The following is a 21,597-nucleotide window of genomic DNA, read 5'->3' as shown; positions in this document are numbered from 1 at the left end:
TTTATGCTGCAGGGCCAACAAATAGCATTCTCCGAAAATTTCTAGTTTCGGTTTGCCGCACCATGTGTTGCAAACTTGCCATTAAGCACTAAAATACAAACATCATGCAAGAACACTTCGTTTTGCTATATTTTGCCATATGAGCTAGCTGTATTAGTTTTCATTAGAAATTGCTGGAAACGACTTTTTACATATAGTCGCCGCGGGGACACAGTTACTTTACTGCTGCTAAGCACGCGGTGGCTGTTTTTGATTTCCGTCCTTGTGGTCAGGTGCATATGAATGTTAGTGGCGAAAACACTCATGCACGGAGATATCAGAGCAAGCTAACGCCCGACAGGGGGTCAAAATTTAGCTCTTATATCTCCGCTATGGCCTCTCAGACGCGATGTTCCTCGTAGATGTTCAAGCCCGTTAATTAAAATTGAAATGCCACGAAAGGTTTTACTTTCTGAATTTTCCATAACACTTCTCAGAAGAATGTTTCAGTGCAATTTCGTCGTCAAAATGAGAACTATTATGACCGCAGTACAACATTTCTTTCTTCTTCTCTGTATGGCTTGTGCAAGTGCGCTTACGTCCGTGTGACGAGACCTTTCTTTCGTGGGCAAAATATAAAAAAAGAGGACTTTGATTCACTTCTAGGTTTCCGGCTGCACTCTAGCGTAATCGGGTCGCGTAGCATCCAAGTTGCCGAGCGCGTGCCATAGAAGCCCAGCGAACCATACACACTCCTGCTTTCATAGCTGGAGAGGACATGAAGTTCCTCGGCTCCCCGTTTCCTTTGACTCACTCACGCTCCACGCCTGGTACACGTCACGGTATCGGGTCTCGCGCTGCTATTGAGACCGGTCTCTCGCCACCGCACACTCGGATCCGAATCCGCAAGAGCCACCCACGTAGAGCGCAGATCCTCTTTCTATCTACAAGCGTAAAATCCAGATATTTTTGTGCATCCGAAGGAACGAGAGCGTTTCACTGCTGACACTGGCTCATCCTGATAGATCACACCTAGTGCAGATCTCTTCCTCACTTGCAGACAGCTACTATTATTATCGCCAGGGGAACGTCGCCGCCATTCCACATACTGGTAGAATATTAATTCATAGCTGTTAGGCCGCACACCTATTCGGAGACGTGGAAATCGGCCACTGACCGATATTACGGGTGATTCTCTCATTCACTCCATGCTTCTCTCATTCACGCAATTATCGACCTAACCTCTCTCTCCTTCGCTGTCAGCAAGGCGCCTGTACGTCTCCCGAAGCGCCAGTTCGTTTTCTTTCTTTCGAGTTGTCGTTTACGACTTTGCGTGTACTTATTTCGATAACCCTGCTAAAATATACATTGGCTGAGGAAGTAAGTAACTCACAACGAACTAATTTATATCCATAAATGAGTGTATGCTTCCCTTTAATGAGCCGTATCGGTGCTTACGTTTTCTACGAAAGTACACACTAGTCCGAGCAACATGCTACGCGGCACCGGTGGGTGGACTGATCTTTTACACAGAGCTTACGTTTGTGACAGAAAAAAAAGCATATTATTCAAATAGTATTAGGTTCTGACATTTCACGCGGCCTTCTACAGCCTAAACAGCTACCTAATTACGTCTTAAACCTGGACATATGCCAGTTATATTTTGGCAACGTATGCATAACCTCCTGAGTTCACTCAAAACACCATGCACCTGCCCTGATTCCACGGCAGTAGGTAGGGAAGTACTGCTTTTGCTGAGCTCTCGCAAAGTGCAACTGTGCAGTGAAGCGTGCCGTGAGCCAGGTTTCTGGCGAGTGGAAACGGGTAATAAAAGTGCAAAATTCTAGTGCTGGCCATTCAACTTACCGTCGTATGACGATGACGACGATGGTGATGACTGCAGCGAGGACGACAAATCCTCCAAAGACACCCAACGCTATGAAGCCCCCTGAAACAAAATACGACAGAATAATTTAATATGGCAAACAGCATGCAAAGAAAGACCTGATTAGATCAGCGCTTGTTGATATCCCTTTGGAAACTCCACGATTATGTGCGGTATGACCGAGTCTCAAACGCACACCAGAGCGGTAATCATGCAGACATAGCAATCACACTTGTCCAACATTACCAGAAAAGAAAAGAAAAAAAGAGTCTCATATGAAGCGTCAGCCAGAAGTTTGAATTAATTCGATGTTCGTTTTAAGGTAGCGCGGTATTGTACGCCTTCTCGGCGCAGGATCGTTTATTGGAACTGGAACCACGACCTTGAAGACGTCGTGCTGTCACAGATGTTGCATATTTTACTCCTTCCTTTTCGGCGCAGAAGTTCCCAATAAGGCTGCTAATATTTTAAAAGACACCATTTCACTAAATTTGAGGAGACGCTGCCAATACTTGCCCCACCGGGGAGTGTTGATGCCAAAATTCCAGTGCATCGTCAATCAGTGTGGTTCTTCTGTCCGTTCTCACATACTGAAATTCTGCTCGCGCTAGGACTTACCTGTATTTACGACCATAGAAGTGCAATCTGCGAACCAGGCCTAACTGACTATATTCGCCAGTAGAGTCCCTTTAAAGTTGTTCAGAAAAAGATTTTTCCCACATTTTCTTCTATGCAACGTATGACTAGAAGTAGCTTTCTTGGAGCACGACACAGCAAGCTGTCCACAGACAGGGTGCGTGTTCAATTTCGTCGATACTCGTGTTTTCTTCATTTTAGTGTATTTTTGTTCTTGATCTTTTTTTCCAGTAAAGAGAGGACGCCTATCAATTAAAAAAAAACAGCCCGTTTGCTTCGAAGATGCTTTTTGTAATCTTCAACTAGTGGCTATCCTAGACTACAGAAAAAGCCGCATATTACACGATGGAGGAAGGAACGGATAAACAGAATCCAGAGTACTACTACTATGGACATCGAAAAATTGTGCCATAATGTCCGAATTCACCGTCTTGTTGGCTCTAATTGGCCCAAAGGTCTACCATGGCCTCTCCGATTGGCTCCAAATGCTGTCATTATATGATTCGACAACGTGCCCGAATTTCGCTTTGTCTAGAATATTCCCTTCGGCCGAACGTGCCGTTTGCGCTGATTTGTTCACATTTCGCGCTCTATGTCTTCTGAACTACTGGCACAACAAAGCACCGCAGGTAACGGTCAGGTAATATCCTCGCGTGCGGGAATCAGTGGTGTGGAAATAAAGAAGTGTTTACGGCTGTGTCAGTTGGCAGCTTGAATACGCTGACGCCAACCGCTGAAGCTTCCAACGTAACTGTTGTGACATCTTTTGAAAGATAGCGGCAGCGTTCCTTTGTCAACGTTTGCCTTATCACCATGCTCCAAGGTCGGCCCACGCGGTTCACGATCGCGCGCATGAAAAAAAGAACACATGCGCGCCATCCTTCAAGCTAGCCTGAACTCGGTTAATTCAGAAACTTGACACCGCCCCCCAAAAAAGTGAGCGGTGAATTTGCCGTCACGAAACAGCAGCTTACGCTACGGTGCACAGCTTTCGTCTCGCTCTAGGCTGCGTGTTATGGCACTGCTGGCTGTTGGGATGCAATGTTTCAACGCTGCATGGTTTCTGCCCGGCGACACCACCCGAATTCGACAGTTGTTGCTTCCTCTTACGTGTTCCAGGTATGTTCGACTTTCTGCTACACGGCAGCGGACCATTTCGTTTTGCGAGTGCAGTTACTCCTTCGTGCGGCCATTTTCTGTCTGCTACGCGGAACGCGAGGCTCAACGATTCCGACGTGTAACGTAAATTCGTTTTCGAGCAGTCAGAAAGCTAGAGCGCAGCTCAGGACTTGTTAATGGGCACGCGAGACGTTGCGCGGTTTGAGGGTAGAAATGCTTACGCATACTCGAATACGTGCGTGTGCACATGTAATCGATATACTATAATATGCATGTATCAGTATCCAGCATATGTATGTAGGGAGAGGAACATTGTAACCGCGCCCGTGCCTACTCTACGCACTCAATTTCTTTCGCGAACGCTATGCTACAGAAAGTCTCAAAGCACTCCATGGAGCGCTGAGGGCTAACGCACCAGACGCAACGTTTGACGGAGGGTTCCCCTGGTTTGCATCCGTTTCACTTAGAACGCATACAAATTGGCGAGAGCTGTCCTTACTATGTACAGCTACAGACAGCATATATTCATCGAGCACTTGACCTAATTTTTCAGTCAATACGCAAGCCTTGTTACGGGGTCAAAGCCTCTCCGGTGCGTTCTTAAGCTACTTCTTTTTTTGTCCTTAACAATTGTTACTTCAAATTTTATCCGCCATTTACAACAGATACGCAAATCCAGCAAGTGCGCTTCCCCACAGACCTCTTCTGACCTAATCAAGATGGTGGATATCGAGCTGGAATCGCAGTAGGCGATTTCTAAAGTGTGGCGTCGATGACGCTTTTTTGCAGCTCGGCAAACAATTCTGGCGCATGCAGTACACAAAACCATAGCCTTTGAGATCAGTTTCTGTTAATCAGAGGCAATCTTTGCTTGGGCGTGGAGTTGAACCGGTTATTACGGTGCGAACGTGCCAGTCTGTGACATCATTGCAGCCGCCCTGTGTTCTTTGCATCGTTCAAGCTTTCGAAGATCGTATCTCAGATGTAACAGTGCCACGGGTGGGAACGAGGTAAATTTTGGTACCAACAAAAGACAAATACCAAAATTTTGGTTTGGTACTACCAAACGCAGCCATATCTCTTGTCAAAAGGAAGACTGAAACTGCATGTGCAACTGTATTTAGTATTGAAAGTCATCTTTTTTGGATAACCATTCACAATATTTCTTTTTTTTTTTTTGCGGATACAGCATCTTACAAACAGTGCTTGCTTTCGCAGTGTTTGTTTTGACCGATTCCTGAAAATGATTATCATTTTATAGCATTTTTCATTTATCCAAAGTTTCTGAAACAGCTCCTAGTGTCGTTTTCTTCCGCAGCTGCTTATAACTTTGTATTTTGACTCATGTTCTTCTGTTACTGTTATTTTCAATTTACTGAAACAAAACAAAGAAACTGCAGTACCGAAACTTGGGGCTGCAAAGCCCACTGTCTTAGAATCATAGCTAAAAATTGCACCCCTTAAAAGAAAGACATGAAAAAAATAATTGCAACATTTCATATCGGTAATTGAAAATGAAATCACTTTAAATGACCAAAAAGATGAGCTAAGAAAAAAAAAAAGACGGGAACTTAGGTATACACGAAGCGATAGAATTGTACGGCTCGCCAATAGAATGAGTAAGACTAATCAAACGGAGAGTTGGCGCTAACTTCAGTATTGATAAGCGCGCCTCCGTTTTACCCTTTCCCTCGATTCGCCATCTTCGTAATGTTTAAAAACAGCGCAAGGACATACACCGGAAAGCATAATAGAGGATGGGACACCCACGGCGCCTTGTGCGCCCCATCCTCTATTCTGTTGTACGGTGTATGTCTTTGCGCTGCTTTTAAACATTATGGAAAACCGACAACTCGCCCAGTCTGCCGTTGTTCTCGTGATCTTCGACCGATAGTCGAATACCGCGCTGCTCATTGATCAAAAAATACTCCGTATCACTTCAGTGACAGTCCCCGCCATTCCGTCGATGACAAGTTGCTCGCCGAACACTCAGCATTCTTAGTGCCTGCGTGTTGGATACGCGTTACTTACTATTATTTTGCTGAGTAGTGGTGCAGCGCTGAACTTAAAATGCAGGTAGAGCGTCGAACTGAAACACGCTCGTAAATACGTGACAAAAACGCGTGTATTTTTTTTCTTTTTTTTGCAGCACGGCAGAACTGTTTCGTAAGTTCGATTACGCAAACGCCCTTACCCATGTTGAGCTTAGCTCCCGCGCGTGCTGCCGAGTCCTCGCCGAAGCCACTGTGAAGGTCCGGCGGCGCCAGCACGGTCCGGTGTCCCGACGACCCGGCCACGTCGTGGTCGGCAGGCCGGAATGCCGGCCTGCGCGGGGGTTGCGAGGGCGTCGTGGGCTGAGGTCGCGGACGCTGCGTCGCCCGGACCGTGGCCGTAGCCGTGGGCCGTGGTGAGGCCACTGTCGTGGTTACGAACGTGGGCCGCTGATCGGGACGGTCGGGCATGAAGTCCGGATGGAACCTGTGGAATCGAATGAAAAAAAAAAAAAAAGACGCAGGTTCTTTAATCGTGGGTCTTGCGGCTAGGTTTTTCGGCATTATTCAGACGGCGATGGAGGCAAATTTCCACGTTCTTTTTTTTTTTTTTACACTCCATTGTGTCTGACGGCAAGAATAAACGCGCACCCAGGTGCTTTTCCGCATGACGATACTGTGTGTTGAAAGTTCCGTGGCAGTTTAGCGGCAAGCCTTGAGAGTGACCGCCTAACGGCGTCCGTGACACGAGCCCCTGTCCGCAATGTCATCGTATGTGTAATTCACACTTGAACGGGTTGTTTTCGTAGCACTTACGTGCAACCCGTTAAGCGAAAGAGAGCAAAAGAGGAAATCTGCTTTTGGGAGCAAACCACTGTTCGCAAACGCTTTGAAAAATGCAGCAGACGCTAGCTCTCCGTATCGCTTGTGTCAATGAACAAATGTGATCTGGGAAAGAATACATCGCGAAGTCGTATCATGAAGTGATTCGCAACTCCCTTCGTCGCGTTGTCTGCTGGACAGCATTGCTATATGAGTGCTCGCGATACGAGTTCTGCCAGGTGTTCGACGCCGCGTGTATTTATTCTGCCACCGTCACCTCTCTTCTCCCTCTTCCCTCTTTCCTATCCCATTTTCCCTTTCCCTCTTTCCTTCTCCCTCTTTGTCCTCAATCCTTCACTACAGTGTAGTGTAGCAGCCGAAGCAAATGCTGATCAATAAAGTAACTTTCACTCGGAGACAAAAAAGAAACACTTGGCCGATGACTCCCTACCTTGTCGGCACGATCATGGGGCCCTCGCTGCCACCTGCACTGTGGCCGTTGATGGAGGGTGACGGTGGCGGCTCCTCGGTAGTCGTTGTGGTCGTTGTCGTTGTCGTCACAACAGGTCTCGGCGTCGTTGGCCCTGCGTGATCGAGTGAGCGACGCATTAAGGAGTGCACACTATGTATAAGTCGTCCCAATAAATCTACTTGTTATAGCCCTGTCGTGACGAAGCGTCAGGCTTCCGACAGGGATTTATGTCTTAACAACAAATAATTCAAACTTTGCGCTAGCATGAAGAGTAAGTCAAACTCCGCGATAACGAAAGCGCGAGATGGCGAAATTCTCGCTACGAGGAAATCTTTTCGTATCCCTGCAAATCCCCGCAGGATTGAACGCATTTCGCACCTCGGCAACAAAGCGTCACCATTACCTCATACCGCACTAAAGAAATTTGCCGTAACATTAGTTCTAATGTAATTTACCTCTGTAACACTAGCAGAGTCTTCAAAATTGATTATATTCACTTTCTGCCCACTTCAACTGCGTAAAATATTGCCACAGTATGCTTACATGGCTGCCGCCAGTTTTTTTTTTACAAGAACAGCAAGGCGCCGGAAGCGACTGCAGACGTTGGAAACGCGTCGTGACCGACATCTTGCTCGTCGATTGCCCGTTTCAAAAGACATGGCCGCGTCGCCACTGATCGTTACTGACATGTGACAACAATTATTGTGTGCCATGCGTACGTATAGTACGTGGCTTCGTATGCGTTGAAGTCGACCTGTGGTGGGCAGAAAAAAAAAAGTGCAGCAAAAACGATTCCACGTCCCACCAACATCGACACCTTTTTGGTGCTTTAGATGGTAGCTGCTGCATGGCCTGCCACATGAATGACTGAGATCTGCGACCCTCCGAGAATACGGCCCCTGATTCAAGCCCGCCGGTTTCGGTACCATTCACCAGGCATCGCGTGAGCATTTAGCGTCGCCAACTGGAGACTTGCCGAAAGACATTCGCATTCTCAATGAATAAACCTTGGGGGTACGATCACTTCGGCGAGATATTGTGTGACTCGATATCGGACGCGTCGACATCTACGGGAGACAGTGTTCCCCGAACACGGGTGATAGGGTTCCTGGGGCACCGCGCCAAGACAGAGCGCTTACCACAGCAGGAACGCTGTTTCTCGTAGATGCCGACGCGTCTGATGCCGAGCCACACGCAAAATCTGCAACCACGAAAGTGACTGAGGATGCTGCTTCGTGGTTGTGCCACCATCGCTGACCAACGGATGGGGCGCGCATTATGCTGTCGGCAATGCGGTTCTAGGTGGCCTCGAGCAAGGCTTGCCAAAGTAGGGTTACGTAATTTTGACGGTAAGCTTTCCTGTTTTAAGCGCTTTCCCTGTATGTGCTGTCTATGTTCGAAACGACAAAATTCTCTGAAAAGCACAATTTTTTTCGCTTTGCCACCGATTTTGTTATTGCGGGATATACTGCCTTTTAAATGCGTAAGCATTTCTATGCCTGCCGAACGAGGAAAATTGTCCGTCAATCACGTAAGGTGATCGTTATCAAGATGAAGCGCGCAGAAGCGAGCGAATTGACCTTCGTGCTGCCTCTCCCTTCAATGCGAACTAAGTGACGAGGGCACAGCGCACACGAAGCTATCAGCATTCGATTCACTCTGGCCCCTTCGCAGATCGCTTTCAAGATACGTCTCGCGCGGCCGGCCACGCCATACACAGCCGGAGTACGGTTGATAACGGTTGATAATGGTTTGATGCAGATGGATAAAGCGCTAAAGAGCGATAACGGTTTATAATGATCGGAGCGTCATCAGCGCACCTGGAGCCGCAACCTGCAGTAGTTTGCTTGCGTCGTCAATTCAATTTGCGCCGCCGTCTGCAGCTGTTCGTGTCGCCGCTGCGCTGTCGCTTATACTGGTCGGATAAAGTTTCATAACATTGATGACACCGGGATGCGTGGAGATGAGCAAGTGACACAATGTTCACGCATACTTAGACAACTCCCAGAGGAGTTGCTGCGTGAATTTTTTTGTTAGAGGTTCCATGCGGGTGTCTCAACTGAAAGAAAGCATTTGTTCTAGATGTTTTTGAAGGTGCCCGTAACATAACCGAAAGAGTGGACGTTTCTTTTGTTGTAAATGTTTCGGTAGAGACAAAAGACACGCGAATTCGGCCGAACTCATAACAATGAATAAGCACCACCGCCACTATTGGATACAGGACGGAGAGACCTCAAAATAGAGAGGAACAAGCGTAAAAATTGTGAGGGTTTTAAACTGATGGAAAGTGATTTCAAGAGCCAGCGGCATCATAAGATAGTTCTTCTGTCACTCCAGAGGTCGCACCTGTGGGAAGGAAGAAAGCACGCAACAATGCGCATTTTTCTAATTACTTGTTCACCTACGATGTGAGCTGCTGCATACATATGGCGTGTTCACGACATCAACTCAAATTGTGCTACTTTGCACTCCTTTGCGACCTCATTAAGCATGAACGGCGCTTTCATTGTCGAACTCTTATGGGGGCCAAAGAAAAGGAAACTGCAGCTTGCCAGAAGGTAATTAGCATATGGTGCCCCCGCAGTGTACAGTAACGCATAAAATTACAAGTACCCCGTCAGATGCCCACTTCCCTTCTCGAGAGTTAAATCACGCCGACTATTTATTCTGGCAAGCGCGAAAGGCGCTTTGTAGATTTTTGTTTTGTTAATATTTTATCATGGAGGGAACAAAATGTTGCTCTCACAGACCATCTGTATGTACACTTCTCACCGTTTTCATGCAACTGCACGTGCCCTTCTCACTTTTAAACTTACACGTCTTGTATGCGTTTTCGAAACAATGGCACTTGTTTTCGGTAGGGTGCTCGTCCTAGTTGCCTAGGCGCTATCTTCGTGTTTGACTACCACTGTCACTCGGAGGCGCGCTGCAATTTCTCACACAACTCTTCGCGCTCGACTCCCGGGTGCTCCCTGTGTAAACAGAGCGCGAACTCCGCAAGTTTGCTGTCATCGTGGCCGCATGCAAGTTTTTCAGCGGCCAGGAAGAAGACTGAGGGAAAAAAACTTCCCCAACACTTCAGGCACTGGCGATTGCCTTCGCTCTATCGTAAGGCTGGCGCGCGCATCTCCCTGCGCACATTGTTCCTTGGAAGACGCTATAGCAACTCGCCTAACTTCTTTGTAAGCCCGGCCACACAACCCAGAACACGGGTGCGGGGAGACTTCGTGTATATCTCCGACGCGGTGCAATGTGTTTTCTTTTTTTGTGTGTGTATCTAGACGTCCGGCTCACGCGAGATTCAAATCAGGTCTCGTCTTTCTTCCCAACAACGCCCCACACCGGCTCGATGGGCGAGGGCTGAGAGGACGGCGAGAATGCGAGTCATCGCCTTTGGCCGGAAGGAAGCGCCCCGGGAGGCTGCAGAAAGCAGGGAGGAAGGAATGACGGAAGCGGCCGGTGTTGTTCTCGCAAGCCGCTTGTCTTCGGCTCGAGTCCCATGGTCTGGTTCGTTGGCGCCTTCACTGGGCCACAGAGTGGCATTTAATAGCGGCGCCCAGAAGCGACGAGCTTATCAGAGCGTCTCCGGCCGCCGCCGCCGCCTCTTTTCAGACGACAGCGCCAGACCGTAGAGCGGTCCCGCACCTGTCGCCTTGGGGGAGGCCCGTTGTGCACAAAAGCTGCGCGGTGCCGTAAAGGAGAAGAAACGAGAGACGGAAGATGTCCTTGGTCCGCGCGTGGCATATCTGGTGGTTGGGATGTCGTTCCCGTGGTCAGTCTTACGCTTCAGTCGCACACACATGCTCAAGAAAGAAAAAAAAAAAGGTTTTAGCTTGTTTGTAGACGTATTACCGTTCATGGAAGACCAAGTTACCGGAGGAGCGTGAGGCAGTCTTAACGCTTCCACATGACATTCTGTGACGCCTTGTACAGCATAAACGCGTTAGAAACGTGTCTGTGTTGTGTTATATGGGTTTTAGGCTGGAAAAAAATTTAAGACATGAACCGAATGTTGACGATTACGCCGGTTTTCACTCAACAAAGCAAGATATGGTTGGTCACTACAATAATGACTTTGTGTTCTGTGCGGTTACATGCTGAGTAACAGGATGGCGCTACACTCTTAGCACGGTACCTTTTATGGTAACTTGTAATCACGAGTAACTTATAAAATAAAGGTTACATGCGAAATATGTTGATGTTTTAATTAAATGTTGTTACGTATATATATATCTATAGGTTACAAGAGTCAAAATTGACGGATTTAAAGGTTAATTCAGCTCAAAGCGCCTTGTAACCTTTAGATTTTAACCTCTAAAGAACACTGCAGCGCATCAGTGAGGAGACCTACATCATGGATTGGACGTTTGCTGATAAATGTATCCTAATGTGTTTGTGTTCTCCATTTATGATCTGGTTATTACAGACGTAGGACTTCGGCAGTTCGGGCTGTATTCGGTCTTAATTTCTGTCAGCCAAGCAGTTACATTTTTCACGATTTAAAACCAAAAACTAAATCTAGCACGATCGCACTTGCAAGTTCATCTGCGCGCTGTTCTTTGACGACCCTCCATACTGGGCGCACAGTCATATTTCAAATATCAGCAACGAAGACTGTGTCATCGAATGATGTGGCGTGCACTGCCTGCCGAAACCCAGCGTTCGAACGTGACAGAAGCCCGCTGCTCTCGCACGCATTCTAGCCACCATGAGACAGGCATGGAACATCGGTATTTCAACACGAGAAACAAAAGCGGGGGAGTTTCTTTAGAAAAATGAATATTTTTTTAACAAATGTCATGTACGAGGCGAGAAAGACCAGTTAAAGAAAAGCACACGAACGCGTTGGGTGTTTCAGTAAAAGGTTGTTGAAAACATTGGATGGTTCTATCACATATCAATATAATTCAACTTGTCTACTAAAATGTCCCTCTACAGAACCTTTCAGTTGTCTGCATACATTTTCTGCCTTTAACCGGGTTCGTTTCATTCCCTGCACTGCAACCAAAAATTTTCCATGCCTCAACCATGAGCGCTCAAGATGAGGTTAATAGTTAGTGTGCAAGAAGCGCGTGCCTAAGAAAACCATGCCGACCCGCGGTGCCAGCTAGGCAGCGTGCGTGCATAAGTATAAACGCGCGGCGAGGGAGCTGGGTATGCGGTACGCGCTAGGCGACCGGCGTAACTGCTTTGAAAGAGACAACAACCTACATGTCGGCGAACCATTCTGCATTGCACTTAGGATGTTTTCTAATAAAACTTGTAGCAACTGATTCTACTGCCAGCGTTCTTTGGGCATATTAAGCTGTGCCGAAGATTCACACTACAACGACAGCAAATTTAAGTTACAGCAGACACGAAACGCGCCAAACGTTCAGTGAAATCAACAGGATGCCGCTACACTCACATAAAAGCGAGCGCCGTCCGCTCCGTTGTCTTTTTAGGAGACATAGACAGATGAAAAGAGCGTTAAATATGTGAAGCCGCCAACTGAGAAATGAAATCTTTATCACTGTCCAAACACGAAATACTTCCACCATCACACCAATAACAACACTGGCACCTCTGACATTTATTTCTGTAACTCATTGCTTGTTTTCATTCTTTTTTTCATTTTTGCTTGTGCCTCTAAGTGCTTCTTTCTAACATGGCGGAAGCGAGCAGGCATCAGCCACACTGGAGTGCGGCCATCCACGGTGCTATCATCTCTCCTCCTCGGTCCAATCGAGATAGCTCGAGTTGCACGCTGGGAAGATTTTAAGCGGGAGCGGGAGGCTCGGAGCCGGCGGGAGTGGTTAGCGCGCTGTCGTCCTGTCGTTGTTGTAGTTGTCGTCCTGAGACGGCCATTATATTTGACTTGTTTGGATACCATCCGATCACCATCGTGTGCTGCCACCACTAGTTGCCTGCAGTAGTTATTACCGCTTCTACTGGGAACTTGTGCCATCCGCTGCACCCTCATGGCTTTGTGCAGCAGAGACCTTTTCGGTGTGTTGCGCGGTCGCTGCAACGAGCCGGGTTGTGAGTGCAAGCGATACACTATTCTGCGCCTGTCGGAAAGTGACAACCTGGTGAGGTGTGACTATTGTGACCACGTCCCAAACGCACACGGAAAAATATGTGATCTCGGTAAGCAGAACTTTCGCTTTTAATTATTTTTAGGTGGATAGTACGTGAATTCTTTATAGTTCGCAATTCAACATTTGACATAGTGCATGCTCTCGCTGCGCGTAAGTGTTTCTGAAAAAAGTTATTGTTGATATATTTGCTTCTTTCAGCTCTTCGATTTACATTGAGCTAAATTCGATGTTGTAAAAAAAAAAACATCATGTTGTCATTTTGTGCAAATATTAGATTAGACCTTTCTAAAATGTTGAGATTGTCGGCGGGATGAGTTGTGTCAGGGCAACTAAATGACCTCAACAATACGTTTTCTTGTACTGGCACCGTGCTTTGGGCTGACGTAGTTGGCAGAAATCGTTCAGTATTGTACAACTCGCCTCGCGCACCCTCCGTTAGCCATGCTGTGGGGGTGCGTGACTGCCCGCGCCCTGGCCTGGAGGTAATCTCCGGTGTGTGCAGAAGTCGGGCAAGCCGAGGCGGCTCGTGGTTGCATTTCCGCTTTCTTTCGGTGCGCGTAGTGCTGGAGGTCGCGTAATCTCAAAAGTTCGGAGACACGTTTAAGGGAGCAACAAAACAAACGTTCGCTCTCCTCTGCGTTCTTCAGGCCAACTTGATAGCGATTGTTCGCGGTCGTCAAATGAGATATGTTCATTTATGCCTGTGCTCGCGTGACACCATGGTTATTAGTAAGCTAATGATTACTGTTACGGCAGGTAAAACTACGTACCTTAGTTTGAGTTGTGGTCTAATGCTTTGCTATCGCTATTAGTGCTTCGCATTTTGGGTGAAAATACGTGTTTTTTCCATTTTCTTTTAGTCAAACGGGCCAATAATTTAACATGGGAATCGGTGGTTAGCGTTGACTAACTGCGAAGAATACGCAATTCTCTTTTTACCGCAACGTCACCCCTTCTCTTACAACTTGCATTCAAATTTCGCACAATGATGTATAATTATATACAGCGTTGTTCCGGAGAATACATGTTGTATAGCTTTAGCACGAATTTTGCTTACGTACGCGTTTTGTTTTTTTTCGCCTAGAGCTCTGCAATGCGCTCTGCATTGCTTTGTGAACACTAATGATGTTCTTTCGTTGCGTCTATAATTTCAGAAATGAAAAATACAGCCGAGGCAAAGGCGCAATGCAATGTGCCAGGCACTGTGTCCGAGGCCTCAGTGTCAGATGAAACCGTGGAAGCTTGCACATCTAGTCTCTCCTCAGTGCAATATGGTTAGTATAAAGTGGAATGTTAGCCAAAGCTTTTTTGATTGCCTAGTGTATCAAATATTTTAAAGCGAAGCTTTTTTTGCCACTTCCCTCGGCTTTTCCACTGCTGCTGCTGTCGCTGACCTGCACGCGGCGTCGGGGAGTGGTTGAGTACGTAATGTATAATGTACGCAATGTACGAGAAATTACGCGTTAGCCTGCGGTATAAGCATTGTAGAAGCTGCAGCGCTTTTGTACTCACGTGCGAATTTCCAGAGGGGAGATAGTCAATGGAAAGATAATACAGAGAATGCGTAAAGCCAACTCCCTGATCAAACGGATGAATAATAGCTGATATTCGCTCGTGACGCCTTGCATACATAGTATAATCGCGGAAGAAGGGAAAGACGCCACCAGAAAGCATGCTTCATTTGGGGTCGCTTAAATAAAAGAGACGTCGCTACTAGACATGGCAACAGTTGCGGAGAAACTGTAAAAATGTTAGTTTAAGAATGAAACGGCACGTTTCTGCTATTTCTGAAAAATAAACACCCTGCAAGTTTGTACATGATGACAAATGATGCAGGCGTGCAGACGCAAAGCTGCACTCAGTACCGCAGCGTCAAGACGACAACACGCAAACGGCTGTCGAGCAAATAAACATTTCAGCCACGATGCAATGCGCCCGTGTGAAGAATGGCAGTGCTAAATTCCTTGCAGCATACGAACAATGGCGCACAACAATGCCTCGAGCAAACACGCCTCGCTGTTTGGTGTACTACGTAGGCAAACACAAGTGGTGCACGTAAGGTAACATTTAACATCGCATCACGACTGTCGTAGGCCGTCAACATCACCGCCAAATATTGCCACTGAGCGCAAACAGCACAGAAAGCTTTGCTTACATCGATTCCCACAGTGCGTGGGATCTATATATATTCTTTTTTCTTTTTTTGCTTTAGAGAAGACTGTCCCAGTAGGTGCCTCCATAGAAAATGAATCGGCCTGCATGCCTGTGCAAGAATCACAGCCTGGCTGCTCTAAAGGTAAATGCATAGCGCATACAGGAAAGAATTCGTTTCATTGGGTGCTTTGTTATCACTTGTTTGTTTCAGACTCCGCACCGTGGCCCCACGTGGAAGAGCCCCCACTTGACAGCCCAGTGGTTACCATGGAGAAAGAGATCCACGATACTGAATGCGGCCAAGGTATGTGATGTGAAAGATAATTTACTAGTTCATAAGGAAAACATCTCAAATGTAACGATGCTAAATATTACATTCATTTGTAAACTTTTCACATATCGTCCAAAAAGCTCTCTGCATTCACTTTGTGATTACTTGTACTCACATCTGTGTCCCTGTTCAGTACTTATATTGTAGCATTATCATTTGTATTGGTCAGTGGTGCGAGTCAAGCGGAGCATCACTACACGATTTAATGTTGTCGCCTTAGATTTTCTTCCCCTGAAATAATACTAAGGATGGAGGCATTGCTCATACTTTATATGCGCTTAAATTGAGGTATGGTAGTATTTTGGTGCTATTTTTTATTCACTCCTTCCGTTTAACTAGACTGCACGATAATTAACACATGAAGGCACAGAATGTAGAGAATGAACAAATTAATGAAATTAGATGAAATTGTTAAATTATATTTCACAATTTAATTTAAATGTGATTTACTGCATTTGAAAGTTAATAGAGGTGAGGTAAGCAAAAACCGTAAGAGACATCCTGCCGGACGGAACGTGCACACAGCCAGCTCATGAAGTGTGCGATGCTGCACCAATTTACCTGGTGAAATCTCGTTAATGCGTATCTTGTGGGAACAGGACATAATTACGCGCTAAACGGTAGTATCCTTTAGTGAGATTTCAGTTGTATATAGTTCAGCAAACAAACGAAAATTAGTAATATACTGATTACTTTCAGTAAAATAACATTTCATTGCTTTTTCCTGCATGCTTACTATAATGAGAGCTAAAGGTGAGCCAGTTCTAATTTTTCTTGATGTAGAATGGTTGGGCTCTTTGGGGTTGTGTTGTGCTCTGCAGTACTGCACGTTTTTGGTAAATTTTACTTCGTCAGTTCACATTATACTGTGCATATTTAATGTTTGATAGGCGAATGTTTATAGGCTCTGTCTTTGTAGGCTCTACTGCCCAGTGGTGATATCCAGATTGCAGCTCCCCACGTCTACACATGCAGCGAGCACACGTGTGTTTATGCTGGCAGCAGGCAAGAAATAATTTGGGTCTCGGAACGGCAGCCTGGAGCTAGCTGTAATTTATTGTATTTTAACCTACTACATCAAGAACCTCGATTATCCATATGCATTTGCACCATTCCTGGCGCTGATGCAGAAACTTGTGCTTCCCAGCAATGTTGTGCCTAGAGGGCTCATAACTGACAGATTGAAGTGTTTCTTTGCTCTTCTGAAGAAAAAGAATGTGATTTGACTCAAAGTCTAGTTAACAATTTTCACCTTGCATTAATGTTCACTTGTTGCCAGGAGGTGGTGAACAGATGCATCATTTTGTGCATTACATTTGCATGCCTTTTAATAACTGTTCGAAATTACTGAGTTAATACAACCATTCATGCAAGTGGCACTTAGTATTGTGCACATGTATTTTATTTAGCTGCTCAAAATTCTTAAATTCGTGCAATGTGAATTATGGCGGCCTTACTTTGTCACTGAGTTATTCTAACTGTTAGCCTCTAGATGATACAGTAATTGTGAAGTACTATGCATAGTAGTGTCCAAATGACCTTTTTCAATATTGATTTTAAATAGGTAGTGCATTCAAGAAGTTTGAATCCCATCCTTGACATTGTTAGCTAGACAGTAAAATGTGTCTTGTAGTAATTTTAATAAAAAAATGTTCATGTTTGTATTGTCACAAGGATCTGAACTGAGAGTTCACTATGCTGTAAGCATCACCACTTCCAACCTTTTGTCATTTGGCCCTACAAGCCAGCACTTTGCACATCTCCTGGTTAAGCTTTGTCTGATGTTTGTAAGAGCAGCAAGTGGTCTTTTGATGCCAGTGGTGGTCAATGCTAACACTAAGGAAACGTTGCTCAGGTATAGATGGGCTGCATGCATGCGTGGCCTTGTGGTCTAGTCTTCTTTTTTAGGTTCACCTATAGCCAATACTTTGTATATTTTTTGCATTGGCTACATTGCATTGGCAATGTCTTTATTGACCTGCTCTAATGCTGCACAGGATGTGTAAAGCTTTTTTTATGTAGTGTCCAATGTGGATCTGAACACAAGTGTCCAGTTTTTGTTCCTGCAATCTCATATACTAATCTTTGCCTTGTTTTCTTGCTTCCTGACAGCAGTACAAGTTTTTACATGGACAGTTAACACGAATTTATTGACGACATGCATGGCTGAAACACGGTGATATGCTTTTAAAAATTCCTGTGATATGATGCAAGTGATAGTATTCTCTTGAATTTTCATATCTAGTCATGTGCCAGCAAGGCCTGCTGTACTTCTGGTGTATTCTATGTTGTATTTTCAAATAAAGATGTTGCATTCTGAAGTTAACCTTATACTGCCTGTGGAACTGTCAATTTATACTCAAAATATTTATACAAGCTAACGGTGCCTCCTCCTCAGGCGTTCAAATTGTGTTTTGATCCGTATTTTTGTGAACATTACCGTTACATATTTGCTCAAAAGGTGCCCCACGGGGAGTTTCATTTCGTCAGAAATCCCAAGGGATACTAGTATACTAGTGTCATAGTAGCCCTTTGTTGGCTGAAATACAACGATTTAAGTGATTTAAATAAAAGTAAACTTTTGATATCACATTCAGTTGAGCGTTTGTTTTTTTTTTTTTTTTTTTTGTTTTTTTTTTCAGAGAATTTCATGTGGGCCCCGTTCTTTACATCGTCCCGACAAGCCGGGTGCGGCCTAGCAACGGGGAGGCGCCACCTAGGGTTTTGTTCCAGAAAGGCCAAATCTCCGCATGGTACACCGAGCCGGCTACCGCCAAACAACAGAGGTGCGTCATTTCCTTCTTTTGCGGTTCTCTCTGCTTGCGCCTCTTCTTTCTTGCGCGCTTCTTTTCGCGGTCGGATTAAGCAGCCGACAACCATGCCCGAAGAAACGTGAGCCCTCGTGTTGGACGCCACTCGGCCAGTCCTTTTTGGACACTGTCCTTACACGCGGTTGCGCTTCAAAATAGTTCACCTGTACACCTCGTGTGGTTTCGACAGGAAAGGGTGTCCCTGTGTCTCTCAGCCTAAGCAAAAAAAAAAAAAGAGAAAACTGCGTTTTGCTGGCAACTTACGCAAGCCGTAACATCTCTTCGACTGCAATACTATCTAGTCAAAAAATTCTCTAGCTATCACAAAGCACAACAAGGAAGAGCGCGGGAGTACAGATCTCCACTTACGAAAGGCCTAGCAAGTGACAGACGCATACTGTTTTTGGGTACAATTGTGTAGCTGTTTAGCAATAAATTAAGCAAATTTTTGCTTTGCTTATGAACAACGGCAAGTGTTCAGGCCCTTTACCCGTGCTGTTGCTGTTTTTCTCCTGCGCATGCATTTACGTTTACTGTGTGGATTGTACCAAGGGTATCATTCAGCATGCAGAAATTAAAAAGGAAAATCAGTCAGCTGAAATTCATTTTTTTTTTTCATTTTCGCATGCTAAATGATACCTTAGGAACAATCCACCGAGTAAACACAAACGTATGTGCAGGAGCATAAAAACCGCAACAGCGCGAGCCAAAGGTCTGAACACTTGTCGCTGGCAAAGCGAAAATTTGCCTCATTTATTGATTAGCAACTACAGAACTGTAGCCCAAAAGAATATGAGTCTGTCACTTACAATATACTATTCGAAAGTAAAGAAATTTCTCTGGCTCCCGCGCTCACCTTTGTTGTACTTTTTGGGGCAGTAGGCTGCATTTTGTCTTCGTATTTTTTAGGTCAAACAAGAGATGTTGCGGTATGCGTAAGGTCTAGGTTGCCTGCAAAACGCAAAGTTTCTTTTCTTTTTTTTACTTAGGTTGAGAGAGACACAGGGACACACTTTGTCCCGAAAACCGCACGAGGCGGACACGTGAACTATTTCGAAGCGCAAGCGCATGTAAAGGCAGCGTCCGGAAAGGACTGGCCGAGGGGCTTCCTCCGCGAAGGCTCACATTTCTCCGCGCACGGTTGTAGTCTGCTTAATCCGGCCGCGGAAAGAAGCGCGCAAGAATGAAGAGGCGCAAGCAGAAAGAAGCGCGAAAGAAGGAAGAGACGCACCTCTGTTGCTAGGCGACAGCTACTGGGCGGAGCATGCGCAGAGCAACGGGCTTTTATGAAACATACCGCAGAAAGAAGCCCGAAAGAAGGAAGAGGCGCGTCCCCGTTCCTAGGCGACACCGGAGCATGCGCAGCGCGGTGTCCATCTGGGACCTCCTGCAAGCCGCATTGTGTGAACATTTTAATCGTTCAACCGGTATATTGTAAAAGTAACCTTTATATTCAGGCAAAGGCACTAAATACTGTATGCCTATACTAGAGGTTAAAGTGTTGTAACCTCTAGTTGAGGTGCACGCTTTCTTACCTTTAATAGAAGTTAAATTTGTAAAGGTTGCTGTGTAACTTATAAGTTAAAGGTGCACAAATCTGTGAGAATATACCCCTTTAATAAACGTTACCGTGCTAAGAGTGTACCAGCGCGGCTGCTCATGTGCACACTTGTTTACTAATTGTGAAATTAGTACCGCCGCTCCGGCGTAGTGGCTATTGGCGTTGCGCTAACCCCGAGGGACGTGGGATCGAGTCCCGGCCACGGTGGCCGCACTTCCACGGGGGGTGAAATAGAGAAACGCCCATGTACTGTGCATTGGGTGCCCGTTAAAAGAATCCCAGGACCTCTCTGTAGCTAATAAGCTCGCATACACTTTTGCCGCCGGTGCAAAGCCGTCTGCAGTGCGGAACATGTAAAACCAGCACTTTACCATGCATGCTGTTGCACGAAACGCAATTCTAAATGGCTTAGCATGTGAAACTAAACCATTTGCCGACTGCTAGACAGTAAAGTTTAAGTGTAGCTGCGGTGAAGTGACTCACGGAGGCAGACGGCCATGTCTCCCTGCCAGAAGCCGGTGGGTCCACAGAGCAGGTGTGGGTTGCCGCTGAGTTGGTAGCCCGGCTCGCAGTCGTACTCGGCCACCGTGCCAAAGATGGTCGAGGGGGCCGAGAGGCGAACCAGGGCGTGCGCAACGGCTGGCGGAGGTCGGCACATGACCGCTGCACAAGCGTTACAGTAGGATACAACTTTTAAAAAAAGCAGCTCGCAACCAAGGCACACGGACCGCGCAGTGTTGTGTTACTCCGTAAAACAGTCACAGAAGCAGAGTCGTCACCGTGCGACGTTTTCAAAATGGCTGCGTGCTTGGTAGCTCCGGAGCGTGTGCTGAAGAGCCTTTCACTCTTCAAAACTCCTCGGTACAGTTCATTTTATTGCTGAGCCCGTTTTATTCGTGAACCTTCACTGCCAACTTAAGTGAAACTTCACAGTAAATAGTTGCAGCGAAGCAAGCGTTTTATTTCAGTTCAATAAAGAATTAGGCTTTCGCCATTCCACTGTAATAGACGGGTGAAAACGTATAAAATTACGCACTTATATTCTTACTTTTGTGGTTACCGCCATATTTAGGTTACAAGAAAACATTGAAGTACGAACTATTTACAGCCTCGCGGAGGAATAGTAACGGTTATGAGGGAGTGGGCGGGGCATCACTGCAGAATTAAGTTGTATCCGACTATAGCGAGTATATTTTTTATCGCAGCAGAGGCAAACTCCGTAGCATTTCTCAGAGGTGGCGTCAGCGAATCGGCTTATTGGCTTGGGTGTCTTTATGCGCAGGGAGCATAAAGTATAAACAAAGTTTTCGTCAACTCTTTCCACGAGTCCCTCGGACAGGGAGACAGTTTTGCGAGCTTGTGAACGCGCGTAACAGATGTGGGCAAACCAATTAACAAGACACTCATTTTTCTTTTTTTTTTTTGTACACGTCGATAAAGCGCGTTTACACGCTCGCAATGTTCAAGCAACTCGCCAAAGTACATAGCTGTGCTGACCAAACAATTTTCAAAACCAAAAGACGCGATTCTGCAGAGCGTACGCTGTTGTGGAACGCTGCATGCTGGTTGCCAACATGGAAACTCTTATTGGGCCTATTTGTCAAGGTCAGCATTGTAGCGTCAAAACAAAACCACTGCGGGCCATAGTTTTAGCGTGGTTCGGAGCGCATCACATTCCCGACTAACCGAGACCTTTCTTTCATCTGGTTTATTGAATTGCTTTTTTTCTTTCTTGCAGTTCGTGTTGCATTGCTTTT

At 46.0% G+C, this 21,597-nt stretch overlaps 1 protein-coding gene and 1 long non-coding RNA gene across 5 annotated transcripts in view; one reads left to right on the top strand and one right to left on the bottom strand.

The window, feature by feature from the left end:
• Nucleotides 1-21,597, bottom strand: part of LOC126528528 (uncharacterized) — a 99,684-nt gene that overhangs the window by 9,948 nt on the left and 68,139 nt on the right. For all 4 annotated transcript variants that reach the window (XM_055069080.1, XM_055069079.1, XM_050176397.2 and 1 more), the window contains exons 9-12: nucleotides 20,324-20,503; nucleotides 6,884-7,016; nucleotides 5,814-6,097; nucleotides 1,846-1,927 (exon numbers count right to left, since the gene is read on the bottom strand). In XM_055069080.1, coding sequence (XP_054925055.1) covers nucleotides 1,846-1,927; nucleotides 5,814-6,097; nucleotides 6,884-7,016; nucleotides 20,324-20,503 — 679 coding nt within the window. The remainder of the gene's footprint in view (nucleotides 1-1,845; nucleotides 1,928-5,813; nucleotides 6,098-6,883; nucleotides 7,017-20,323; nucleotides 20,504-21,597) is intronic.
• LOC129384027 (uncharacterized) overlaps nucleotides 3,387-21,597 on the top strand; it is a 116,012-nt gene continuing 97,801 nt past the window's right edge. Inside the window, exon 1 of the long non-coding RNA XR_008611783.2 lies at nucleotides 3,387-3,619. This is a non-coding gene — a long non-coding RNA (uncharacterized lncRNA). The remainder of the gene's footprint in view (nucleotides 3,620-21,597) is intronic.

This window comes from Dermacentor andersoni, chromosome 9 (assembly GCF_023375885.2).
Source record: "Dermacentor andersoni chromosome 9, qqDerAnde1_hic_scaffold, whole genome shotgun sequence".
Classification (NCBI taxonomy): domain Eukaryota; kingdom Metazoa; phylum Arthropoda; class Arachnida; order Ixodida; family Ixodidae; genus Dermacentor; species Dermacentor andersoni.
Note: the sequence above shows the minus strand (reverse complement) of the source record. Positions and strands in the feature narration are given on the sequence as shown.